The 22,659-nt window shown below is 40.2% G+C and overlaps 1 protein-coding gene across 4 annotated transcripts in view; it reads right to left on the reverse strand.

The window, feature by feature from the left end:
• The window catches only part of TAF1B (TATA-box binding protein associated factor, RNA polymerase I subunit B), an 88,506-nt gene that overhangs the window by 63,809 nt on the left and 2,038 nt on the right, over positions 1-22,659 (reverse strand). For 2 of the 4 annotated variants that reach the window (XM_032294162.1, XM_032294166.1), the window contains exons 2-6: positions 22,402-22,500; positions 18,237-18,324; positions 15,465-15,562; positions 12,332-12,427; positions 4,500-4,650 (exon numbers count right to left, since the gene is read on the reverse strand). In XM_032294162.1, coding sequence (XP_032150053.1) covers positions 4,500-4,650; positions 12,332-12,427; positions 15,465-15,562; positions 18,237-18,324; positions 22,402-22,500 — 532 coding nt within the window. Of the gene's footprint in view, positions 1-4,499; positions 4,651-12,331; positions 12,428-15,464; positions 15,563-18,236; positions 18,325-20,117; positions 20,128-22,401; positions 22,501-22,659 lie in introns of those variants that run through there. The other 2 variants (XM_032294164.1, XM_032294163.1) reach the window with 2 other exon arrangements.

Raw genomic sequence — 22,659 nt, forward strand, 5'->3', positions numbered from 1 at the left:
AGGACCCCTAGTTAAGGTGGCAAATTAAAAACATACATTAGCCTCTGCTCTCTCCTGCTACAACAATTATTGTAAAGAGAATTCTTAAAACATGTAAACCTGAGAACAAATAATATGAAAAAGGTGACAAGAGCAATAAAATTTGAGAAGTCGGAAAGCATACAGATAGGTGATTACTGCCTTAGCAGTCCTGAGAAAGCTGGATTCAAAACCAGCAGTGGGGAAAGCCAAAAAGCAGTTTTCACTGGGGATCCCGAAAGATGGCTCAGGAATTGGTGAAACTCACACCCCTAGAAACTGCATGAAGGCAGGCCTAACACCAGGATGACTGCTTAAAATTCAGATTAAGAAGCAGTTTGACATCCAGATTCTTATCCAAAATCCACGCAGTCAAATGACTGCCCCTCCCCAGTCTTGGCCAAAAACTGGAAATTTCTTCTCCAGAGAGGTCTCTAGAATAAGGCCTGCCAGTCACATGCACCATTGAGAAGTGAAAATAGGGGGCTTAAGTGAAAGTTTACATCCGGAATACTAAAACAATCTCCCATTCCCCTCGGGCCTCCTTCTTCCTACCCAGTTCCCAGAACAGTGACAGCCTGGATTACACACCCGCCAAACAGAAGATTCAAAGCTCTGAGGAATCTGATCAGCTCCAGGGGGGAAAGACTGAAAGATGATAATGCTAGGAGGGTGGGGGGAGGGCTTCACAGAGAAAACAACCTTGCATACAGAGCAGAGACAAGACTTACCATGGAAACAAAGCCTTCTATCAACTTTTAGTCTCTATGTTTAAGTAAGAACAGCTACCCTAGGCTCGCTAAACATATAAAAAAAGCAGAGGCCAAAACATCAAGTCAGGGATGAAAGATCATTAATATTCTCTGTGAAATAAAAGACACTCCACAAAAATGGAAGGGTAATCCAGGAAAGAAGAAGAAATGGGGTGCAGAAAATAAAAAAATCCAACAAAAGAAAAATGACAGAATCTCAGGATGCTGGTAGAGAGATCCTAAAGTCAGCCAGGCCACAAGTCTAGAGGCATCATTCTAGATCAGAGCAGAGCAGAGGCTTCAGGGAAACTTCTTCCAGAAGATGAAATTGATAGAATACTAAGGTATTAAGAGATTAGAAGAACTGGGAGGAAGTGTGGAGATACATTAGTAATAAATTATACATTAGTGATCAACAGAAAACTAAATAAATAACAATTATCAACTCCAAGAAAACCGCAGATATACAGAAAAAGAAATCATAGTAAGCTATATGGCTCAGTCTAAATAACATTTATACATTTATAATAATTTAAGGAGTAAATACTGATCTAGTAAAAAATTATAGTAATTATATTGGGAAGAGAGAGAATGAGAAACACACACTCATATACTGGTGGCTACGTGCAGAGGAGGGACAGTGAGGAATGTATGAAAAAGCTAAAATGGAATTCAATAGCTAATGTCCCAAACCGGAAATCAAGATGTAATACTAGAAGCATGTGATATAGAGATATGGAAGTTACAAAAGAGTTGAAAATGAACGCCTCTTGGGAGTATGGCATTAGCTGAAGGTACACTACAAATTTTATTTTTTTTAAGACAGGGTCTTGCTCTGTCACCCAGGCTAGAGTGTAGTGGCATGATCACAGCATATTGTAGCCTCAACCTCCTGGCTCAAGCACTCCTGCAACCTCAGCTGCCTGAGTAGCTGGGACTGTAGGCAAGCACCACCATGCCCAGCTAATTATTTTATTTTTTGAGAGATGGTGGTCTCACTATGTTGCCCAGGTTGGGCTTGAACTCCTGTGTCCAACTGAACCTCCCTCCTCGGCCTCCCAAAATGCTGGGATTACAGCTGTGAGCCACTATGACTGCTAGACTATAAATGTAAATTTTTTTTTTATTTTTGCAATTTTTTATAATGACTTACAGAATGATTTGAATTATATGCATGTAGAATTTTGATTTAAAAATTTAAAGAATGAAGAAATAATTCAAATTTTGACAAAAACAAACTCTTTCCCTATATATATATATATGAAGGAAAAACTTCCTGGAATGATCAAAATAACAGTTGTGGTAATTTCTGGTTGGTACAATAACTGGTGATGTTATATTCTTTGTGACTATCTGCATTTTATAGTTTTATGTGGAGTTTCATTAATAATTACTTTTTTTTTTTTTTTGAGAGAGAGTCTTGCTCTGTCACCCACACTGGAGTGCAGTGGTACAATCTCGGTTCACTGCAACATCCGCCTCCTGGTTCAAGCGATTCTCCTGCCTCAGCCTCCCAAGCAGCTGGGAATACCCATGTGTACCACCATGCCTAGCTAATTTTTTTATTTTTAGTAGTGACAGGGCTTCATCATGTTGGCTGGGCTAGTCTCGAACTCCTGACCTCAAGTGATCTGCCTGCCTTGGCCTCCCACAGTGCTGGGATTACAGGTGTGAGCCACTGTGCCCCCCAAATAATTACTCTTAATGTAAAAACTAAAAGAAAGCTCTAAGGGGTTAGGCATGGTGGCTCATGCCTGTAATCCCAGCACTTTGGGAGGCCAAGGCTGGTGATCACCTGAGGTCAGGAGTTCAAGACCAGCCTGACCAACATGGTAAAACCCCATCTCTACTAAACACACAAAAAATTAGTCAGGTGTGGTGGTGCATGCCTGTAGTCCCAGCTACTTGGGAGGCTGAGGCAGGAGAACTGCTTGAACCCAGGAGGCAGAGTTTGCAGTGATCCGAGATTAGGCCATTGCACTCTAGCCTGGGCAACTAGAGCTAAACTCTGTCTCAAAGAAAAAAAAAAAAAGCAAACAAAGCTGTTAAACATAGGTAAACAAAACAATCATGATGCCTTAAAAGGAGCTAATATTTTTCCTTTTAAGGGTTTTTACAGGTCTTCTGGGACTACCTGAGCTCAGGCTTGTCTGAAAAGGCAGAGAAGAAAACTCCAGAAATTCCTTGCTGCCCAATTAGTGTATGATCCTAACACTTTACGCAAAAAATAACTTATTTCATATCTGTGTCACTATGCAGTCCAACACAGTGTAAAACTAATCTAAAAACTAAAAGAAAGCTCTAGGGGGTCGGGTGTGGTGGCTCATGCCTGTAATCCCAGTACTTTGGGAGGCCAAGGCTGGTGGATCACCTGAGGTCAGGTCTTGTGCTCAGATGGGAATACACTGATAAAAAAATTTTTAATTTTTGGAGGGCAAGGAATGTTTGTTGAAAAATTTAATTACACTTAACCCAGATATCAATAAACAATTTCTTTTTTTTTTTTTTTTTTGAGACGGAGTTTCACTCATGTTACCCAGGCTGGAGTGCAATGGCGCGATCTCGGCTCACCGCAACCTCCGCCTCCTGGGTTCAGGCAATTCTCCTGCCTCAGCCTCCTGAGTAGCTGGGATTACAGGCACGCACCACCATGCCCAGCTAATTTTTTGTATTTTTTTATTAGAGACGGGGTTTCACCATGTTGACCAGGATGGTCTCGATCTCTTGACCTCGTGATCTACCCGCCTCGGCCTCCCAAAGTGCTGGGATTACAGGCTTGAGCCACCGCGCCCGGCAGCAATTTCTAACACTAGAGGGTTTGGAAAACCTGGTCTGTTTTTCCATCATTAAAAAAAAAAAAAAAATTAAAAAAGAAATGTAGTAAAGGAACAACTAAAATTAATGAATGCTTTGGGAAGAAGGCCTATATTTTGATCTTAAATATATTCCTTATCTATTTCAAGTTACGGAATTATATCAGAAAGTAAAACACACATGTAACAAGGTAAATTTTACTCGGCTTGTTTTAGTCTATGCTTAGAAATTGGACATATCATCTTTGTCTATTTTACCATATGGCTACTTTATAACATTTTTTTGCTACAACTTTTCTGTAAAAACTCTGAGCTCACACATATATGATCTTTTTGAAGCAGCCTCCTTCTTTCTGGATCCACTTGATTGTTACGTCTCTTTAAAATCACACACAAAACAACTCACATTGGCCGGGTGCGGTGGCTCATGCCTGTAATCCCAGCACTTTGGGAGGCCGAGGCGGGTGGATCACGAGGTCAAGAGATCGAGACCATCCTGGTCAACACGGTGAAACCCCGTCTCTACTAAAACTACAAAAAAATTAGCTGGGCGTGGTGATGCACACCTGTAATCCCAGCTACTCAGGAGGCTGAGGCAGGAGAATTGCCTGAACCCAGGAGGCGGAGGTTGCGGTGAGCCGAGATCGCGCCATTGCACTCCAGCCTGGGTAACAAGAGTGAAACTCCGTCTCAAAAAAAAAAAAGAGAAAACAACTCACATGGAGACAATGTGCCTTTTTAAAAATTAGGCTAAGATTTCATGTAGTTTGCCTTTGTCTTAGCCATATGATTCAGCAAGTCATTCTTCCTTGCTAGACCAAGTTCCCTTTCTGTGGAATATCAGAAGATCAGACTAAATTATTTTTAAGGGGCATACCAGCTCTAAAATTCTAAATGGTTTGGTTTTCATTTTTACCTGATTGCGATGCTTTGCTGATGGGGAAAGATTTTCGAGTGTGGACATCAGACTGAGATTCCATTCCACTTTCAAGAAAAGGAGAGTTGACATCACTTAGCAGCTCAGGCTCACTAGCCCAGTCTGAATGACTGAGATTATCTTCTAATACCTGTTTGCAAAATAATATAAATAAAACTGTTGCGTAACAGTTTTAAACAGTTAATTTCTGTGAACTTAAACAATTCCTGATCATCACAAATACCATAAAAGAAACCCCTCTAGAAAACTGCAACTGTCTGCCAAGTCCCTTACTTCTGAAACATGCTCCTGACAGCTCCCAGCAATGCTTCTTAGAGAAGGGTCCCAGGCAAAGATGAGCGAGGAAACCGGCTGCCAGCCCTCCCATCAGGTCTCCTTCTTCTTCCGTGAACATCTCTCTTACAGTGCTAATATCGTCACCACTGAAAACATCGGGCATCGATAATGACTCCACACATGACGGCTGGCCTCTTTTTTACCAAACCTACCTGGGGAATTTTTGCTTTGTATCTTTGGTAATTCTGGTTCTCCTGCCTGAACTATCCCTTTCCCGCCTCTCTCTGACTCATTACTTACTCCTCATGCCGTCTTTCCAACCCGCTCTTCAGTGATTTCTCCTTTCCTTGAACTTCTATATATAGCACATATGATTTGTAACATGTAATCAATAAGGATATACTATCTTATGCCACTGTTTAATTGTTCACACATGTACTGTTGAAATGACAGAGAGTCCCTAAAAAGGTCAACTGGCTAGCTACCTAAATACCACATTAGCTGACATTACCTAGGGAAACCGATCACAGTAAAAAAGGCATGATTTCAACCCTGCAGGCCAAGAAACTTGATCTTACTACAAGAAGATAAGACTCCTGTTAAAGAGGATCATAAGACAATGAAGAAAAAAAAAAACCTCAGAGAATGAAATAAGATGCTTGTGTCCTCTGTCAAGCATATCCCCTCCCTATAGGGAAGCTGCACCAGAAAGCTGGCTGATGAGCATGAACATACTGAGAAAACGTCCACAGGTTCCCAGTTAACCACTGCCAGCAGCTGTACCACATACACTGCCTCTGCCTGATTGTACTATTCAAACTTCTGTCTAAAGCCAGTTTCTCTATTTGTGCACTTAATCCCACCCCTTTGTGTATTCAAAGATCCACATCTACTTTCTCTCCATTGTAACTTTTTCTCTCCTGCATCATTCCTATCAGTCCATAAATATGCTACCATTTATCACTTTTTAAAGCTCTCCCTTGACCCCAGCAACCATGCCTTTTCTTTGTACTTGTTGCAGCAAAACGCCTTGAAAAGTCCAGATCTGTTGTCTCCAATTTCTCTCCTCTCAGTCTACCTTATATTTCATTCCAATCAAGGTTTTGATCCCACTCTTCACTAACCACTTTGTAGCCCTCTTTCTTCTTGACCTAGGGACAGCATTTATCACAGCTGATCACTGTTCTCTTCTTGAAACACTTTGTTCCCTTAGTTTCCAGAGTGCTCATTCTCTCAGCTGTGCTCTTACTTCACATTGTTCCTGAGAATGCTTGTCAGTTCCTCTTTTATGCCAAACATCTTAACCCTAGAATGACCAAGAGCTCAGTTTTTGGTCCCCTCTGTCTTCACATGTTGGTGATGTTATCTGGTCTTATGGTTTTAAATACCAGCTACTATCTTCAAATTGTAAAATGTACCCCCCCACCACATTGGAACATCCCAGAAATCGAGATTTCTCTTACAATCATTGGCATGTCACAACTGAATTTGCAGCACTCTTCTTTCTTAGCGGTACTTAAAATAATGGTGTATCTTACAAACAATGGCATGTTAGGTTTCATGCTAATATAAACTGACAGCTTCCAAAGTTATGTCTCCAGTCCAGACCTCTTTCCTGAACTGCAGACTTGAATTTCCCCTTGACTGCTTGATGCGGTTTTGGCTCTGTGTCCCCACCCAAATCTCATCTTGAACTGTAATCCCCATGTCTGGAGGGAGGGAACTGGTAGGAGGTGACTGGATCATGGAGGCCGTTTCCCCGTGTGGTTCTTATGATGGTAAGGAAGTTCTCATGAGATCTGATCATTTTAAAAGTGGCAGTTTCCCCTGCACGTTTTCTCTCCTGCTGCCATGGAAGATATGCCTTACTGCATCTTTGCCTTCCACCACGATTGTTAAGTTTCTTGAGGCCTCCCAGCCATGCAGAATTCTAAGCCAATTCAACCACTTTTGTCTATAAATTACCGAGTCTCAGGTATTATCTTTATAGGACTGTGGAAATGGACTAATACAGGAAATCGATACCAGGAGTAGAACGCCACTATAAAGATACTTGAAAATGTGGAAGCAACTTTGGAACTGGGTAACAAGCAGGGGTTGGAACACTTTGGAGGGCTCAGATGAAGACAGAAAGATGAAAGTAAGTTTGAAACTTCTTAGAAACTTGTTGAATGATTGTGATCAAAATGCTGTTTGTGGATGGGTGCAATGGCTTATGCCTGTAATTCAGGCACTTTCAGAGGTGAAGGTAGGCAGATCACCTGAGGTCAGGAGTTCAAGATCAGCCTGACCAAAATGGTGAAACCCCATCTCTACTAAAAATACAAAAAACTAGCTGGGCATGGTGGCACACATCTGTAGTCCCAGCTACTCGGGAGACTAAGCCACAAAAATCACTTGAACCTGGGAGGCAAAGTTGCAGTGAACCAAGATGGCACCACTGCACTCCAACCTGGGCAACAGAGCAACACTTCATCTCAAAAAACAAACCAAAAAATGCTGATACTGATAATGGACAATGAAGTCCAGGCTGAGGTGGTTTCAGATGGAGATGAGGAACTTACTGAGAACTGGAGTAAAGGTTACTCTTGTTAAGCTTCAGCAAAGAGACTGCTGGCGTTTGGCCCCTGCCCTAGAAATCTGTAGAACTCTGAAGTTGAGAAACATGATTCAGGATATCTGGCAGAAGAACTTTCTAAGCAGCAAAGCATTCAAGAGGGTGACCTGGCTGATTCTGAAAGCATTCAATCATGTGCGTTCACAAAGAGATGATCTGAAACTAGAACTTTTATTTAAAAGGGATGCAGAGCATAAAAGTTTGAAAAATTTGTGCTGGACCGTGAGATAGAAAAGAAAAACCTAGCTGGGCCTGTAATCCCAGCGCTTTGGGAGGCCAAGGGAGGTGGATCACAAGGTCAGGAGTTCGAGACCAGCCTGACTAACATGGTGAAACCTCATCTCTACTTAAAAAAAAAAACAAAAATTAGCTGGGCGTGGTGGCACATGCCTGTAATCCCAGCTATTCAGGAGGCTGAGGAGGTTGCAGTGAGCCAAGATCATGCCACTGCACTCCAGCATGGGTGACAGACTGAGACTTCGTTTCAAAAAAAAAAATAGAAAAGAAAAGTAAAGTCCATTTTCTGGGGAGAAATTCAAACTGGCTACAGAAATTTGCATAAGTAATGAGGAGTGAATGTGAATAGCCAAGACAATGGGATAATGTCTCCAGGCATGTCAGAGATCTTTGAGACAGTCCCTCCCATCACAGGCCCAGAGGCCTAGGAAGAAAAAATAATTCCGTGGGCTGGGCCCAGGGCCCAGCTACTTTGTGCAGCCTCAGGATATGGCACCCTGCATCCCAGCCACGCCAGCTCCAGCTGTGGCTAAAAGGCACCAAGGTAGAGCTCAGGCCGTGGCTTCAGGGGGTGTAAGCCCCAAGCTTTGGCAGCTTCCACGTGGTGTTAGGCCTGTGGGTGCATATAAGATGAGAGTTGAGGTTTGGGAACCTCTGCCTAGATGTACAGAAATGCCTGGATGTTCAGGCAGGAGTCTACTGCAGGGGAGGTGTCCTGATGGAAAACCTCTTCTAGGGCAATGCAGAGGGGAAATGTGGGGCTGGAGTCCTAACACAAAGTCCCCACTGGGGCATCGTCTAGTTGAGATGTGAAAAGAGGGCCACTGTCCTCTAGACTGCAGAATGATAGATCCACCGACAGCTTGCACCACGTGCTTAGAAAGTCACAAGCACTCAACAGTGGCCCATGAAAGTAGCCTTGGATGCTGTACCCTGCTAAGCCACAGGAGCAGAGCTGCCCAAGGCCTTGCAAGACCACCCCTTGCATCAGCATGCCTGGATGTGAGACACAGACTCAAAGCTTATTTTGGGGCTTTAAGATTTAGTGAATGCTCTGCTGGGTTTCAGACTTGTACGGGGCCTATGGCCCCTCTGTTTTGACCAATTTATCACATTTGGATTGGGAACATTTACCCAATGCCTGTTGCCTCATTTCATCTTGGAAGTAACTAATTTGTTTTTTATTTTACAGATTCATGGGCAGAGGGTACTTGCCTTGTCTCAGATAAGACTTTAGAGTTAATGAATTAATGCCGGAATGAGTTAAGACTTTGGGAGACTGTTAGGAAGGCATGATTGATTTTGCAATGTGAGAAGGACACGAGATTTGGCAGGGGCCAGGGGTGGAATGATATGGTTTGGCTCCCCATCCAAATCTCATCTTGAATTGTAACCCCCACATGTTGAGGGACCTGGTGAGAGGTGACTGAATCACGGGGGTGGTTTCCCCCATGCTGTTCTCATGATAGTGAGGGAGTTCTCATGCGATCTGATGGTTTTAAAAGTGGCAGTTTCCCCTGCGTGTGCGTGCGTGCATTCTCCTTCTCTCCACTCTATCTCTCCCGCCTTTGGCCATGATTCCATGTTTTTTAGGGCCTCCCTAGCCATGTGGAACTGTCAGTCAATTAAAATTCTTTTGTTTAGAAATTGCCCTGTAGGTAATATTTTTATAGCAGTGTGAAACTAATACAGATGCTAACAGCGTTCTCAAACTTAACATGTCCAAAACAGAACCCCTGACCTTCCTGGCCCACTTACCCTTCAGTTGATGACAACTTCCTTCCAGCTGCTCAGGTCAAAAACCTTAGTGTCATCACTGACTCCTATATCTCTCTTTCTCTCACACCCCACATCCAATCCATCAGGAAATTCTGTTGATCTATCTTCAGAGTTTATATAGAATCCTATTACTTATCACCTTCAGTTCTACCACCTGGTCCCATCCACCATCATTTCTCATCTACACCAGTGCTTCTTAAACTTTAGCATACTGTGTATAGGAAGCGCCTAGGGACTTCTTAAATAGCATCCTTCCCACTCTCTATATTTGCTTGTTAATTTGCTTTTTCTGCACATTTTCAGTAATTTACCTCACCCAAGATAACACAGCTCAAAAGTAAGAACCGGGATTCAGATGCAGTCCTCTTACTATTCTCAAAACAGTTATATCCAAAGCACTAAGGAAATATTTAATGGATATGTTTGAGAAAACTACATTTCTAATTTAAAAGTAATTGTTCCCATTTCCTTTCAAAATAGAGTATGGCTGTACTCTTGAAGTAGAAATTATCTTACCAATTCGTTTATCAGCTTAATATTTTATTTACTGAGTATTCACCAAGATTTTTGCATGATGCTAACATTGCTTTACACTTAAATTTACTCATCTAGCAAAACCTTTTTTTTTTTTTTTAATTTTAACTCAAAAATATTTAAATGTCAGAGAATCCCAGGTTCTGATGCATATTTTTTATATGCTAGGCAAAGTCCCACGGCATAAATACAATCAACAAATACCTTAGCTATGAAATTTTAAAGATCAAGTTCTTAGTAGTTCAAGTAATTCTTTTCTTTTTCAAGTGTTACCTTCGAACCATACAGCATCTTGTGATTTTCTTGAGAAGTATCTATCTCATGTATCAAGATAGCATAATGTTTCATAGTTGTGATTATAAAATATCTTTTCTAGTTATATGCAAGTTATTTCTCTTGTGAGTTTATTTAAATTCATTGTCTCATATTTTAAAACATTCTCCAAAAGAACTCATTAGGTTATTCCCCTTTTTAATTTTTTTCAGTTAGCTTTCTCAGGTTGCCATCCCCCTCCCCCGCCCCCCACAGCCCCCTAGAATAACCATCATTATCTTGCGTGACTTGACTACTCTTAACTTCTCATTCTTGGGATCAGTATCACATGAGGATACTCAAGCAGCTCAGAGGTTCTCTTTTGTCCATCTCTGTAACCTACTCTTCACCCAGACCTGGGTTTCTTAGTCCTGGGTCTCTAAAACTCTGAGTGTGGAAACTATGAGAACGCAAGCAAACAAGGAAACACTGAGCCAAATTCCCAAGCCCTTAACAAATGTGTATCAAACAGATCCTGAATCTCTTCTAGCCATATGAAGAGTAACCACAGATGAGGCCTGACTTGTGATGTTTTGACTTTACTGTGGTGCAAAGCAATATGCATGAAGTCAAAGCTATACTTCAAGTACCCATGCAATCATACTGTTTTTACTTTCAGTAAAGTACTCAATGAATTACATGAGATATTCAACCCTTTATTATAAAATAGATTTTATGTTCCATGACTTTTGCCCAACTGTAGGCTAATGTGTAAGTGTCTTGAGCATGTTTAAGGTGGGCTAGTCTAAGCTATGATGTTCAGTAGACTGGGTATATTAAATGCTTTTTCCTTCTTTTAAGACAAGGTCTCACTATGTTGCCCAGGCTGGAGTGTAGTAGTGATCACAGCTCACTGCAGCCTCAACCTCCTAGGCTCAAGCAGTCCTCCCACCTCAGTCTCCCAAGTAGCTGGGACTATAGGGCATGTGTCACCATGCTCGGTACATAATTTTTGTATTTTTTGCAGAGTTGGGGGTCTCATTATGTTACCCAGGTTGGTCTCAAACTTCTGGGCTAAAGCAATCCTCCTGCCCCAGCCTCTCAAAAGTGTTGAGATTACAGTTGTGAGCTATAACGCTCAGCCTGCATTTTCAACTTAAAGATATTTTCAGCTTACAATGGGTTAATGGGGATGTGACCCCATGCTAAGGAGTATCTGTACCACACATCAAAAATTATGAAACTGGCCGAGCGTGGTGGCTCATGACTGTAATCCCAGCACTTTGGAAGGCTGAGGCAGGCGAATCACCTGAGGTCAAGAGTTCAAGATTAGCCTGGCCAACATGGTGAAACCCCATCTCTACTAAAAATACAAAAATTAGCCAGGCATGGTGCCGGGCACCAGTAATCCCAGCTACTTGGGAGGCTGAGGCAGGAGAATCACTTGAATCCAGGAGGCAGAGGTTGCAGTGACCTGAGACTGCACCATTGCACTTAAACCTGGGCGACAAGAGCGAAACTCCATCTCAAAAAAACCAAACAAATGAACAAAAAAAATTATCAAACTTGTCTTTTGTAGCAGAAGAACCATCTTCAACCCTAAATAAAATGTTTTATGGCACATTCATAAAGCAGTTACAAAGAAATTGGTAAAAATATAGTTGCTCTGATGGATGTGGGAGAATATCCAGATTTATTTTTCTTCACATAAAGGCTTCTAAGAGATGATAACTGAGCTGAATCTTGAAATGCCAGATAAAGTAAGTAGGCATTCCAAGCAAACAGAACAATATATGCAAAAATTCTTTTAATAGTACAGTGATAGAAATTCTATCTTGTATTTAGAAAATCAACCACAAATCCCTTTATGTTTCAACTGGTCTAATAAGATGTGAACATTAATTCCACACTGCAGGAAAAAAGGTGAAGAAAAAAATTGTATTCCAGTGCTTAAATCAGTGACCCTGTCCTTCTGGACTCTAACAGAAACCTCTTAATTGAAAATCCTCTGACAAGCATCATAATCCCAGATACTCAAACTGGTCATGGACCCATCTTCATCTCTACATCTCACTAGACATGTCTTTTAGTCCAACTTTTCAGACATGTGACTTACCGTAGGTTTCCTTCCAGTGGTATGAACTGGGTTCTTACAATATGCCTGCTTGCTCTTCTGAAGGTAGCGCTTCCAAAAATTATGTAAAACATCATTCTAAGGTGGAAGAGAAACGAGTGGTGGGTGACTCAGGTTATGACGACAAATGTGCAGGCATATCTATACCACAGTTCTCTTGTACTTTACATATTAATGTACATATCAATTTCCAGGAAATATTTTATACCGTATTTACAATTTGAGAACAAAGTCTTTGGTAGCATTTATCAGAACAAAATCTATATGTAGCGTTTATCAGAACCTGAGTCCCATAAAATGCACATTGGGGACTGATATGTTAAACCAGTGGTTCTCAAGCTTGAGTGTGTGTCAGAATCACCTGGAGGGCTGGTTCAGGCTTCCATCTAAATGTCCTCCTACCTGCTTTTCCTTAAAAAAAATTATAATAGGCCGAGCGCAGTGGCTCACGCCTGTAATCCTAGCACTTTTGGAGGCCGAGGCAGGCAGATCACGAGGTCTGAAGATCGAGACCATCCTGGCCAACATGGTGAAACCCCGTCTCAACTAAAATACAAAAAATTAGTCAGGCATCGTGATGCACGCCTGTAGTCCCAGCTACTCAGGAGGCTGAGGCAGGGGAATCGCTTGAACCAAGAGGCAGAGATTGCATTGAGCCGAGATCGCGCCATTGCACTCCAGCCTGGCGACAGAGCAAGACTGCGTCTCATACACACACACAAAAGAATTATAATATCATCATAGTATCAGGTACCTGAGAAACGCGGAAAAAAATCCTTCTTAATTTTAGATTTTAGAGAAGGAAAGGACATTAAAATCACCTAGCTGGGTCCTTTTCTTTTGCATATTAAGTAAATTAAGGATCAGAGTAAGAAGGCAACTGATACATGACTACACTTTTAGTTAGAAGCAAAGCTGCCACCAGGTTTACTAACAAGTCCCAAGCGAAAGTAAAACTAAACAAAAAAACTTTTCCAGCCAGGCACAGTGGTTCACTACTGTAATTCCCAGACTTTGAGAGGCCAAGGTGGGAGAAATTGATTGAGCCCAGGAGTTTGAGACCAGCCTAGGCAACATAGTAAGACCTTGTCTCTACAAAAAAATTTTTTTAATTAGCCAGGTGTGGTGGCAAACACCTGTAGTCCCAGCTACTTGGGAGGCTGAGGTGGCAGGATCACTTAAGTCTGGGAGGTTGAGGCTGCAGTGAGCTGTGATCAGGTCACTGTACTCCAGCCTGGGCAACAGAGCAAGACCCTGTCTCAAAAAAAACACGAAACAAAAAGACTTTTCCATTTATTTGTCATCTACTAGGTACCAGGCATCCCTTGGCTCTAACACAATATTGTAAGGCAGCTATTAGCTTCATTTTACCATTGAAGAAACTGAGTAACTTGGCCAAGATTATCCAGCCAGTAAGTAGAAAAACTATGAATAGGATTTGAAGTCAGTTCTGATTCTAGAGCCTGTGTATGTGGCATGCTACTCAACTGATCAGGTCTAAACAGTTATGTTCACCGGCTAATTTCAGAAAAATTGCTTTCAGAATTAACCCCTAATGAAGTGAACATAAAGCCACACAGGAATAAACCCTGCTACAGCTATATAGTATAACTATATAAAACTATTTTTAAACATTTATGCATAGAATAACTACATAAGGAAACTCAGATCACAAACCTCCACTCTCAGCAATCAGCAATCATACCTAATACAATGACTATAATGGGTGAGCCCCTGTTGTTTCAGGTTTTTGAATTTTTAATTCTTAATGCCTTTCAATGTAGGCCCAGCATCCATTTAGGCCACGCACTGGAATCGTGGTTGTTTTGTTTTGGCTTGCCCCAACCACCAGTTTGAATAGCAAAGGCTCCTCTACAAATATTTCCTTGGTGACTGCAGCCCACATTGATCTTTCTCTGTTCTCTTTTTACCTTTAATATCACTTATGAGTGAGGTGGTGGCTCACACCTGTAATCCTAGCACTTTGCGGGGCCGAAGCAGGCAGACTGCCTGAGCTCAGGAGTTTGAGACCACCAGCCTGGGTAACATGGTGAAACCCTGTCTCTACTAAAATACAAAAAATTAGCGGGGCGTGGTGGCGTACACCTATAGTCCCAGCTACTCAGGAGGCTGAGGCAGGAGAACTGCTTGAACACGGGAGGCGGAGGTTGCAGTGAAACAAGATCATGCCACTGCACTCCAGCCTAGGTGACAGAGCAAGACTCCATGTCTTAAAAAAATCACTTGAGTATATCACCATATAAATTCATGTCTACTCATTTCACATATGCATAGATCCCTCTCCTCAACTAGGCTGGATATCTCAACAGTTGGTTTCCAATGAAGAATATGAAGTAAGTGAACAACCTGTTGCTAAAAAACTGGCTTTTTAAAGCATTCCAGAGATGACTTGTACTAGATGAAGGAATATGAAATTCAAGTAACTGCAGAAATACTATGTTGCTCCAGGGAGGCAGCAAAGTCAAAGTGTGGTCCCTGCACCGGAAGCATCAGTGTCACTTAAGAACTCATTAGAAATGCACATTCTTAGGCCCTACTCCTGACCTACTAACTTAGAAATTCTGGGACTAACGTCCAGTGATCAGTGTTTTATCAAGCCCTCCAGGTGATTCTGGAGGTTAACCACTGGTTTAACATATCATTGTCTAATGCACGTTCTGTGGAACTCGAGTCCTGACAGACATTATGTACATACCCCAAAGGATTTTGTTCTCAAATTGTGAACACCACACAGGATGCTCCCTGGAAATTAAACAAGCACATTAACACAAAAAAGGTACTAATAAACCCTCAAAGATATTTGAGTTTTACTTTATTTAACCGGTTGTTTCCCCAAGTATCTGAAGACTAAAACCTTTAAATTTTTCTTTCAGATGTACTGCTTTTTTACATCCTGTAGAACACACTTCCAGAATTGCTGGCCTACTAAAAGAATTAAAGCAAAAACATCAGAAAAATTATTCTTCCACATCAGAAAAATTATTCTTCCAGTAGCCCTAGTATTATTACTGATTTCTCCTTAGTTCCACTCTAAATCTTACTGTTCTTTAAGAATAATATGTAAAATTGCATTTGTAGTCACAAATGTATTTACCTTTAACTCTGGGCCTACTCCAAGGTTCTTTAAGGCTTCTGCTTGTTGATAAAGAATGTACTGGAAACCTTCACACACATACCAATCCCAGCCTTTTTCTAAATGACAAATAGCATATTTTAGCATTTGCATTCCTAATTTACTAACTTTAATGCTACTACAGTTACAATTTGTGTTTTACACATTATGACTTGAATTTTTCCTTTTTTTAAAAATTAACCCAGAACTTAGCAGCTTAGTGACTTGGAATTTTTTTGTACCATTGAAAAAGGTTTCCATTCTTATAGTCTCTTGTTTACAACCTAGCAAATGTGTAACCAAGTGCTGAAACTAAATATTTTATATAATTTCAGATTTCAAATGTTTTCCATTATCTATATTTTTTCTGAAATACTAACCTAAAGGCAAAAAAATGAATAGTAACCATGTTAAAAAAAGTGAAACAAGTTTTAAAAATGTGTATTTTGGCCAGGCGCGGTGGCTCATGCCTGTGATACCAGCACTTTGGGAGGCCGAGGTGGGTGGATCACGAGGTCAAGGGATCGAGGCTGTCCTGACCAACATAGTAAAACCCTGTCTCTACTAAAAATACAAAAAATTAGCCGGGCTTGGTGGCACATGCCTGTAATCCCAGCTACTTGGGAGGCTGAGACAGGAGAATTGCTTGAACCCAGGAGGCAGAGGTTGCGGTGAGCCAAGAATGCATCATTGCACTCCAGCCTGCGCAACAAGAAACTCTGTCTCAAAATAAATAAATAAATAAAAATAAACAAAAATAAAAATGTGTATTTTCCTGAACGATGCCCAGCAGAATCCTAAATGAAAATACTCAGTCACTGCTTCCACTACTTTTAGAAGTCGCATCTCACAAGGTAAGAGTGAACCTTTAGTGAATGAATTAACGAATGTCAAGATCTCATGATACAGGAGTGTAGAAATGGCAATAAGAACGTTCAAAGAAAATAAACTGCTCAATGGCATTCTGCTTTTTCTGAAATGGTTCTAGGTTATAAGGAGAAAATTAAAGCAAGGTACTAATACTGATCTCAGCCTAGGTACCAAGTGTGTGCTGGGTATTTTAAGTTGGTTATTTTCTTGAATACTCAAAACCACCCTAAGAGAGATTGTGAAGAAACCTGCCACCACAACAGACAGTTACATGTTTAACAACAACTACCAGCTGAAGGAAAAGTCTTTGAAGACCCTTATGTTTTACCCCTCACCACTGGAAAAATACTGCAACTCTTCCAAAAGCTTGCTATCAGTACTTTTTACATGGAGCTTCTGAGGTCTGTTACTGACTTCATTTCTTCTCTGCAGAATGCCAGAGCATTCAACTCTTCTCCCTTACCTGAATGTCACAAAGTCTCCCTATCCCTGCTGACTGATCCAATTCTTTCCCAAGAAGGGTCTCAGGTTGTAAGAGTCTAACAGAAAAGCCAGTAATTTTGATGGGTACATAAGTAAAGGAAGTTTAAATTCTTCAAGCTATATGCATATACTCCCTCTTCTTCTTGCATACTGTTCTTAGAAACTGATAAGGTTATATTTTAAATTCTGAGTCTGTGTTCCTATTTTCCATAATGGATGATATTCTGTTCTCTTTTTACAAATGAAGAAATGAAGGGTAATGAGGTTGACTGTAAGACACTTAATACCTAATATAAAGCACCTAAAGTTCCTTAAGAAATGTACGTCTAAACTACACATTTTAACTATTTAAATAGGTCAAGACCAAATTAATCAGGTTTTACACTGACAAAATTTAACAAAAATTAATCAGGTTTTAGCCTAATAAAAATAGTCACTACTAAAGGCTAAACAGAAACGTGAAATAGCATTTAGGCATTCACTGTTATTCATCTAAGAATACCAATCTGGCTGGGCGCAGTGGTTCACGCCTATAATCTCAGTACTTTGGGAGGCCGAGATGGGAGGATCATGAGGTCAAGAGATCGAGACCATCTGGCCGACATGGTAAAACGCTGTTTCTACTAAAAATACAAAGATTAGCTGGGCATGGTGGCACGCACCTGTAGTCCCAGCTACTTAGGAGGCTGAGGCAGAAGAATCGCTTGAACCTGGGAGGTAGAGGCTGTAGTGAGCCAAGATTGTGCCACAGCACTCCAGCCTGGCAATAAAGCAAGACTCCATCTCCAAAAAAAAAAAAAAAAGAATGTCAATGTATTTTATATAAATATTTCATAAACACACATATAAATAAATAATTATATATATTTTTAATGTGTGTGTATCCTTAAAGCTATCTCATGTAGAAGAGTCCCCATTATCATCAGCCTCATTTCAAATTTGGCAATTTGGTCCTACGTACCTAGTCACAAAAATAAAAAGCATCAGTTACACTTTACCTAAGATCCTTCTCAATAATGGTTAATTTTATGGACTCACTGGATTAATACAATACTTTACCTTTCAAAGCACACTCATGCTGGGTCCATTTTAAGGGAAAATAATTTTCCCAATTGGTGTGTTAAAAATTCAATATGAGAAAAAGATTTCTGGAAGCTCAATATTGTATTCAACTTCCTAACAATTCCACAGTTGAATTATTTCAGAAAACAAGTACTTTTTCCATAAAAGCACAGGAGATCATATTCACCACAATGAATAACAGACATAGAAGAACATATGCCAGTAGATAAAATCTGGCATTTTCTCTAGAATCTACTTAAAATTCCATTCCATCTCTCACATCATGAAGGTGAAAGATGTGAATAAAGAATGTCAAGCACATGTGAAGAAAGAACTTACCAGAGTTATTTTTCCTTTTAAGCCCCCGGTTGAGGGCTTTTATCTGGGCATGAGGAATAACATCAGTGTTTATAACTTCCTTAGATCTCTACAGGAAACAGAACAAGACCATTAAAAAGATAGTTTTACATCCCCCTAGGCATTTTTCCAAGCATTTTCTAATGAACCAAGCTGTGAGTGCCAGGACTGAGGATGGTAAAATCTTGGGAAAATTATAAATCTTTAACATTCCAGTTAATATTTCTGTTGTTTCTTGATTCAAAATTTCTCATTACCTAAAATAGTGCCTGGTATACAGTAACCATAAAGTATTTGTTAAATGAATAAACTTTTACTTTATTTATTTATTTTTTTTTTGAGACGGAGTTTCGCTGTTGTTGCCCAGACTGGACTGCAATGGCACGATCTCGGCTCACTGCAACCTCCGCCTCCTGGGTTCAAGCAATTCTCCTGCCTCAGCCTCCTGAGTAGCTGGGACTACAGACATGCACCATCATGCCCAGCTAATTTTTTTGTATTTTTAGTAGAGACGGGGTTTCACCTTGTTGACCAGGATGGTCTCGATCTCTTGACCTTGTGATCCACCCGCCTCGGCCTCCCAAAGTGCTGGGATTATAGGCGTGAGCCACCGCGCCCGGCCTGAACTTTTACTTTAAATCACTTTTTAACTTTTACAAACCAAAAGTCAAATTTACTCACTTTTTTCTCCACACAAAATACACTTCCATATTAAAATAACTTAATGTATTTATTGTAACTGGTAATGCTTCACCTACAGACAGATTAGTTTTGGCCTTCTTTTCCATGTCTTTGAATAATACTCTAAAATTGCTTTCATTTCTGATATTATAAAAGTACTCATTACATTTTATTTTTAATCAAACTTATAGAATTTTAGAATGACTAAAATGATTAGCATAATTCATACCAGATTCTTCAATCCCAACTGCTCTCAATGGCAAGTATCAAAGATTTTGGCTCTCCCACAACTAAAAATAAAGCATTGAGTATTTTTTTGTTTTTGTTTTTGATTTTTTTGGAGACGTAGTTTCGCTCTTGTTGCCCAGGATGGAGTGCAATGGTGCAATCTCGGCTCACTGCAACCTCCACCTCCTGGGTTCAAACGATTCTCCTGCCTCAGACTCCCAAGTAGCTAGGATTGCAGGCATGTGCCACCATGCCTAGCTAATTTTGTATTTTAGTAGAGACGGGGTTTCTCCATGTTGGTCAGGCTTGTCTCGAACTCCCGACCTCAGGTTATCCACCCACCTTGGCCTCCCAAAGTGTTGGGATTACAGGTGTGAGCCATTGCACCCCGCGGAGTCTTTTTTTTTTTTTGAACAGAGCAACATTTTATTCCATAAAGTAGAATAAATGTTCCCATTATGAGTCTTAATGCCAGAAGAAAGGTGAGGATTTTTGACCAACAGGGGACATTACTGTTTTTCTAAATTTAGAGATTTGGAATGAAATTTATCTTTTAACTTTCCATAAGAATAAAAGACACATCTCTACCATCAGGATTTTGGAACGTAGTCTCTCTAATCACAGAAACCATATTCAAAGCAATTCTGGTATACTGGGTTGGCCACACTAAGAACGTAAGACACGTCAGAATAAATACAAAAGCCATCATCTAGCAAGGACAAGTAAAATTTATAAAGGGTAGCCAGAAAAAAAGACTTAAAATCTGTACTATACAAAATGTGAAAAAGCAAAAAAACATGAAAAAGTGAAACATCTAAAACCAGAGCTATAAAAAAAATTAATTAAATTACTAAATGGCTATTCTGGAATATTTACAATCTATAACAATGTCTGCAAATGTTTAGATCAAGTATTTTTCCAAATTGTTATGGCAAAAGATTGAACAGCACTCACACATCACTTTCTCCATTTCATACACAGGAAAAAAGACAGATGGAGAGATTACTGGTGATTTTGGCTTTCATCTTCATAATTTCCACATTTTCTACAGTAATCATACACTGCTCTTGTAATCATAAAAATCTATTAAAATCATAGAAGTCTAGCCTACACCTTTTTAAATATCCATGAAACTCTTGCAAAAATATCTATTGTCTAAATTGAACAGATTTATGACTTTACAGTTTTTTTCCTGGATAAAATATACCAGGATAACATTTTGGTTCCTTTATCAATTCGGAAGGCCTTTCCCAGACTGCAGTGTGCCCAGAGCTTGAGAGTTATATACAGAGGAAGAGGGAGGGCAATAAAAGGGGCAGAAAGACAGGGCAAGCTGTACCATGACTTCCATTTTTCATAGCTGTAACTGGTTCACAGGCCATTCCCCGCTCACTGTATTTCAACATCGCCACACTGCTCAACTCCAGGGAGCCCCAGCTACATCACATTCTCACATTCTAAGTGAAGAACATGTCCAGAAAGACAAGAACAACTACTGAATTTGTGCAACACATAACTTTTTTTTCCTTTAAGCCTATCGTCTGAAAGGAAGGCAGTGAGCTAGGTTCTTGATCTTTATAAAGATGTTGTCCACCTTCATGAACTCTCCATTCTTGACTAGTTACTCCACACGGGTTGACAGTCTTTCAAAGGGGGAGCTAGGTAGTGGTATTAGATTCTTGCAAACTAAAAAATGACTGCAGCAGATTTGACCAAACAGAATCAAATGGAAACATTATCAAAACCAGAACTAGAAAAGCAATTAGTTAATGTAGTTCAATTCCCATAAAAATAGTATTCTGACTTCAACTACTAATGGCAAATACTCCATTAGACATACTCCTTCTTCACTGTGTGAAGAAAGTACACTGTGTGTACTACACTATAGTACAAAAGCAAGAGTGAGTAAAACTGCTAGTTCCTCACTACACACTGAAGGTGAGGACCAAACAGCACATCTGTCAACTGCACAATCTGACATACACAGACACGCACACACTCACACACACACACAAACTACAAAACCATCACTATAATCAACATAATAAATATCTCCATCACCCCAACAATTTCATCGAGTACAGACCTTTTTAACATTCTGTGTGACTAAATAGGAAGCAGAGATAAGCATTCTGGCTGCAGACTAAAGAATACTGTCTCAAGGAAAAGCACTTGTGTAACAGACTTGCAAGCTCAATTCACCAGTTTTTTCAAGGGAAAAATTTTTTCCTTTTACTCGCTTCATATATTTTGTCCAGGTTTTTCGTTGTTTAAGGAACAAAAGTAAATCTGGTCTCTGTTACTCCATCTTAGCCAGAAGCAGAAGTCTACTCGGTTACATTTACTTGTTCCAAATTTGCCTTTCTTAAGCCTGTATGGTGAAGATCACATTTGTTCCTTCCTGGCTCTGCAGACTTTGAGGAAATCCTTTTCCCCAGAGGAGAGTCCTGGCACGTTTAGCCAGTCCAGTAGCAGACTGTCTACACCCTTGATTATTTTGGTGATGCTGGCCTGCAGGTGTATTCACAATAGGAACTAGCACTCACAATGTGATGGTGGGCTTGTTTCCAAGGTTACACAGGACAGTATGACAATCTCTACTTTAAGAGGCAGGTGTGATGGGTAAAACGAACACTGAAGACAGAAGACTCACATTACATCCGGGTCCTGGCTGAACACTCGGTATTGTGTAACTTTGGCAAACTCACTCAATTTGTGAGCCCTATCAATAAGCGTAACGGTACCTCTCACAGTTTGTGATGAGGAGGAAATGCAATAACGGAGCCAAAAACACTTTGTAATCTATAAGGTACTATACAAAGATAACAGGATAACGAAGCATAGTTCCAAAATATTCCCAACAATTCTCAAGCTTTCTAACATTCCATCTTCCAAACCTCTAAGCCACCATGACACATTAAAAAAAAGTAAGTACTAACTAATAAAAAGAAATGTATCATCTTCTAAGTACAACTTTAATTATTTCCCTTCAACCAACACTCTGAATAAGAAATCATTTATAAACGTGGCTCAACATAATCTCAAAAATTCATCCTCAATCTAATTCACAAATTCCTTAACCTATGTGTAACTACCGAAGACCACTTGCGTCCTTGGAAACTTCACATTGCATGAGTGACAAGAAGCAACCAAATTCTTTGGGACTTAGACTACACACCAGGCTGAAATAGCAATTTTTAAAACATATGCAAATTCATAAATGGTGTTTGTTACTTACCTCTGTAACATTGTGGCAGGAAGTGCAGTAATATTTGCCTTCATCAGTAAGACCCCATGAGACAGCCTCACACTGAGTACAGCGTTCTTTAAACTCTTCCTATGGGAGAAGAGGATAGAAAAGGTGTTCCCATCAAGCCACATTCAGTGCATTATACCTAAAGCCTGCAGTTCTACTTAGTGGGTTCCTGGCGACTTTATAAATAAAAAATCATAGACAATAGAAAATATATCAGAGAGATTATCTGCAAACAAGGAG

Source organism: Sapajus apella, unplaced genomic scaffold, assembly GCF_009761245.1.
Source record: "Sapajus apella isolate SASKATOON/1434 unplaced genomic scaffold, GSC_monkey_1.0 scaffold31, whole genome shotgun sequence".
NCBI lineage: Eukaryota > Metazoa > Chordata > Mammalia > Primates > Cebidae > Sapajus > Sapajus apella.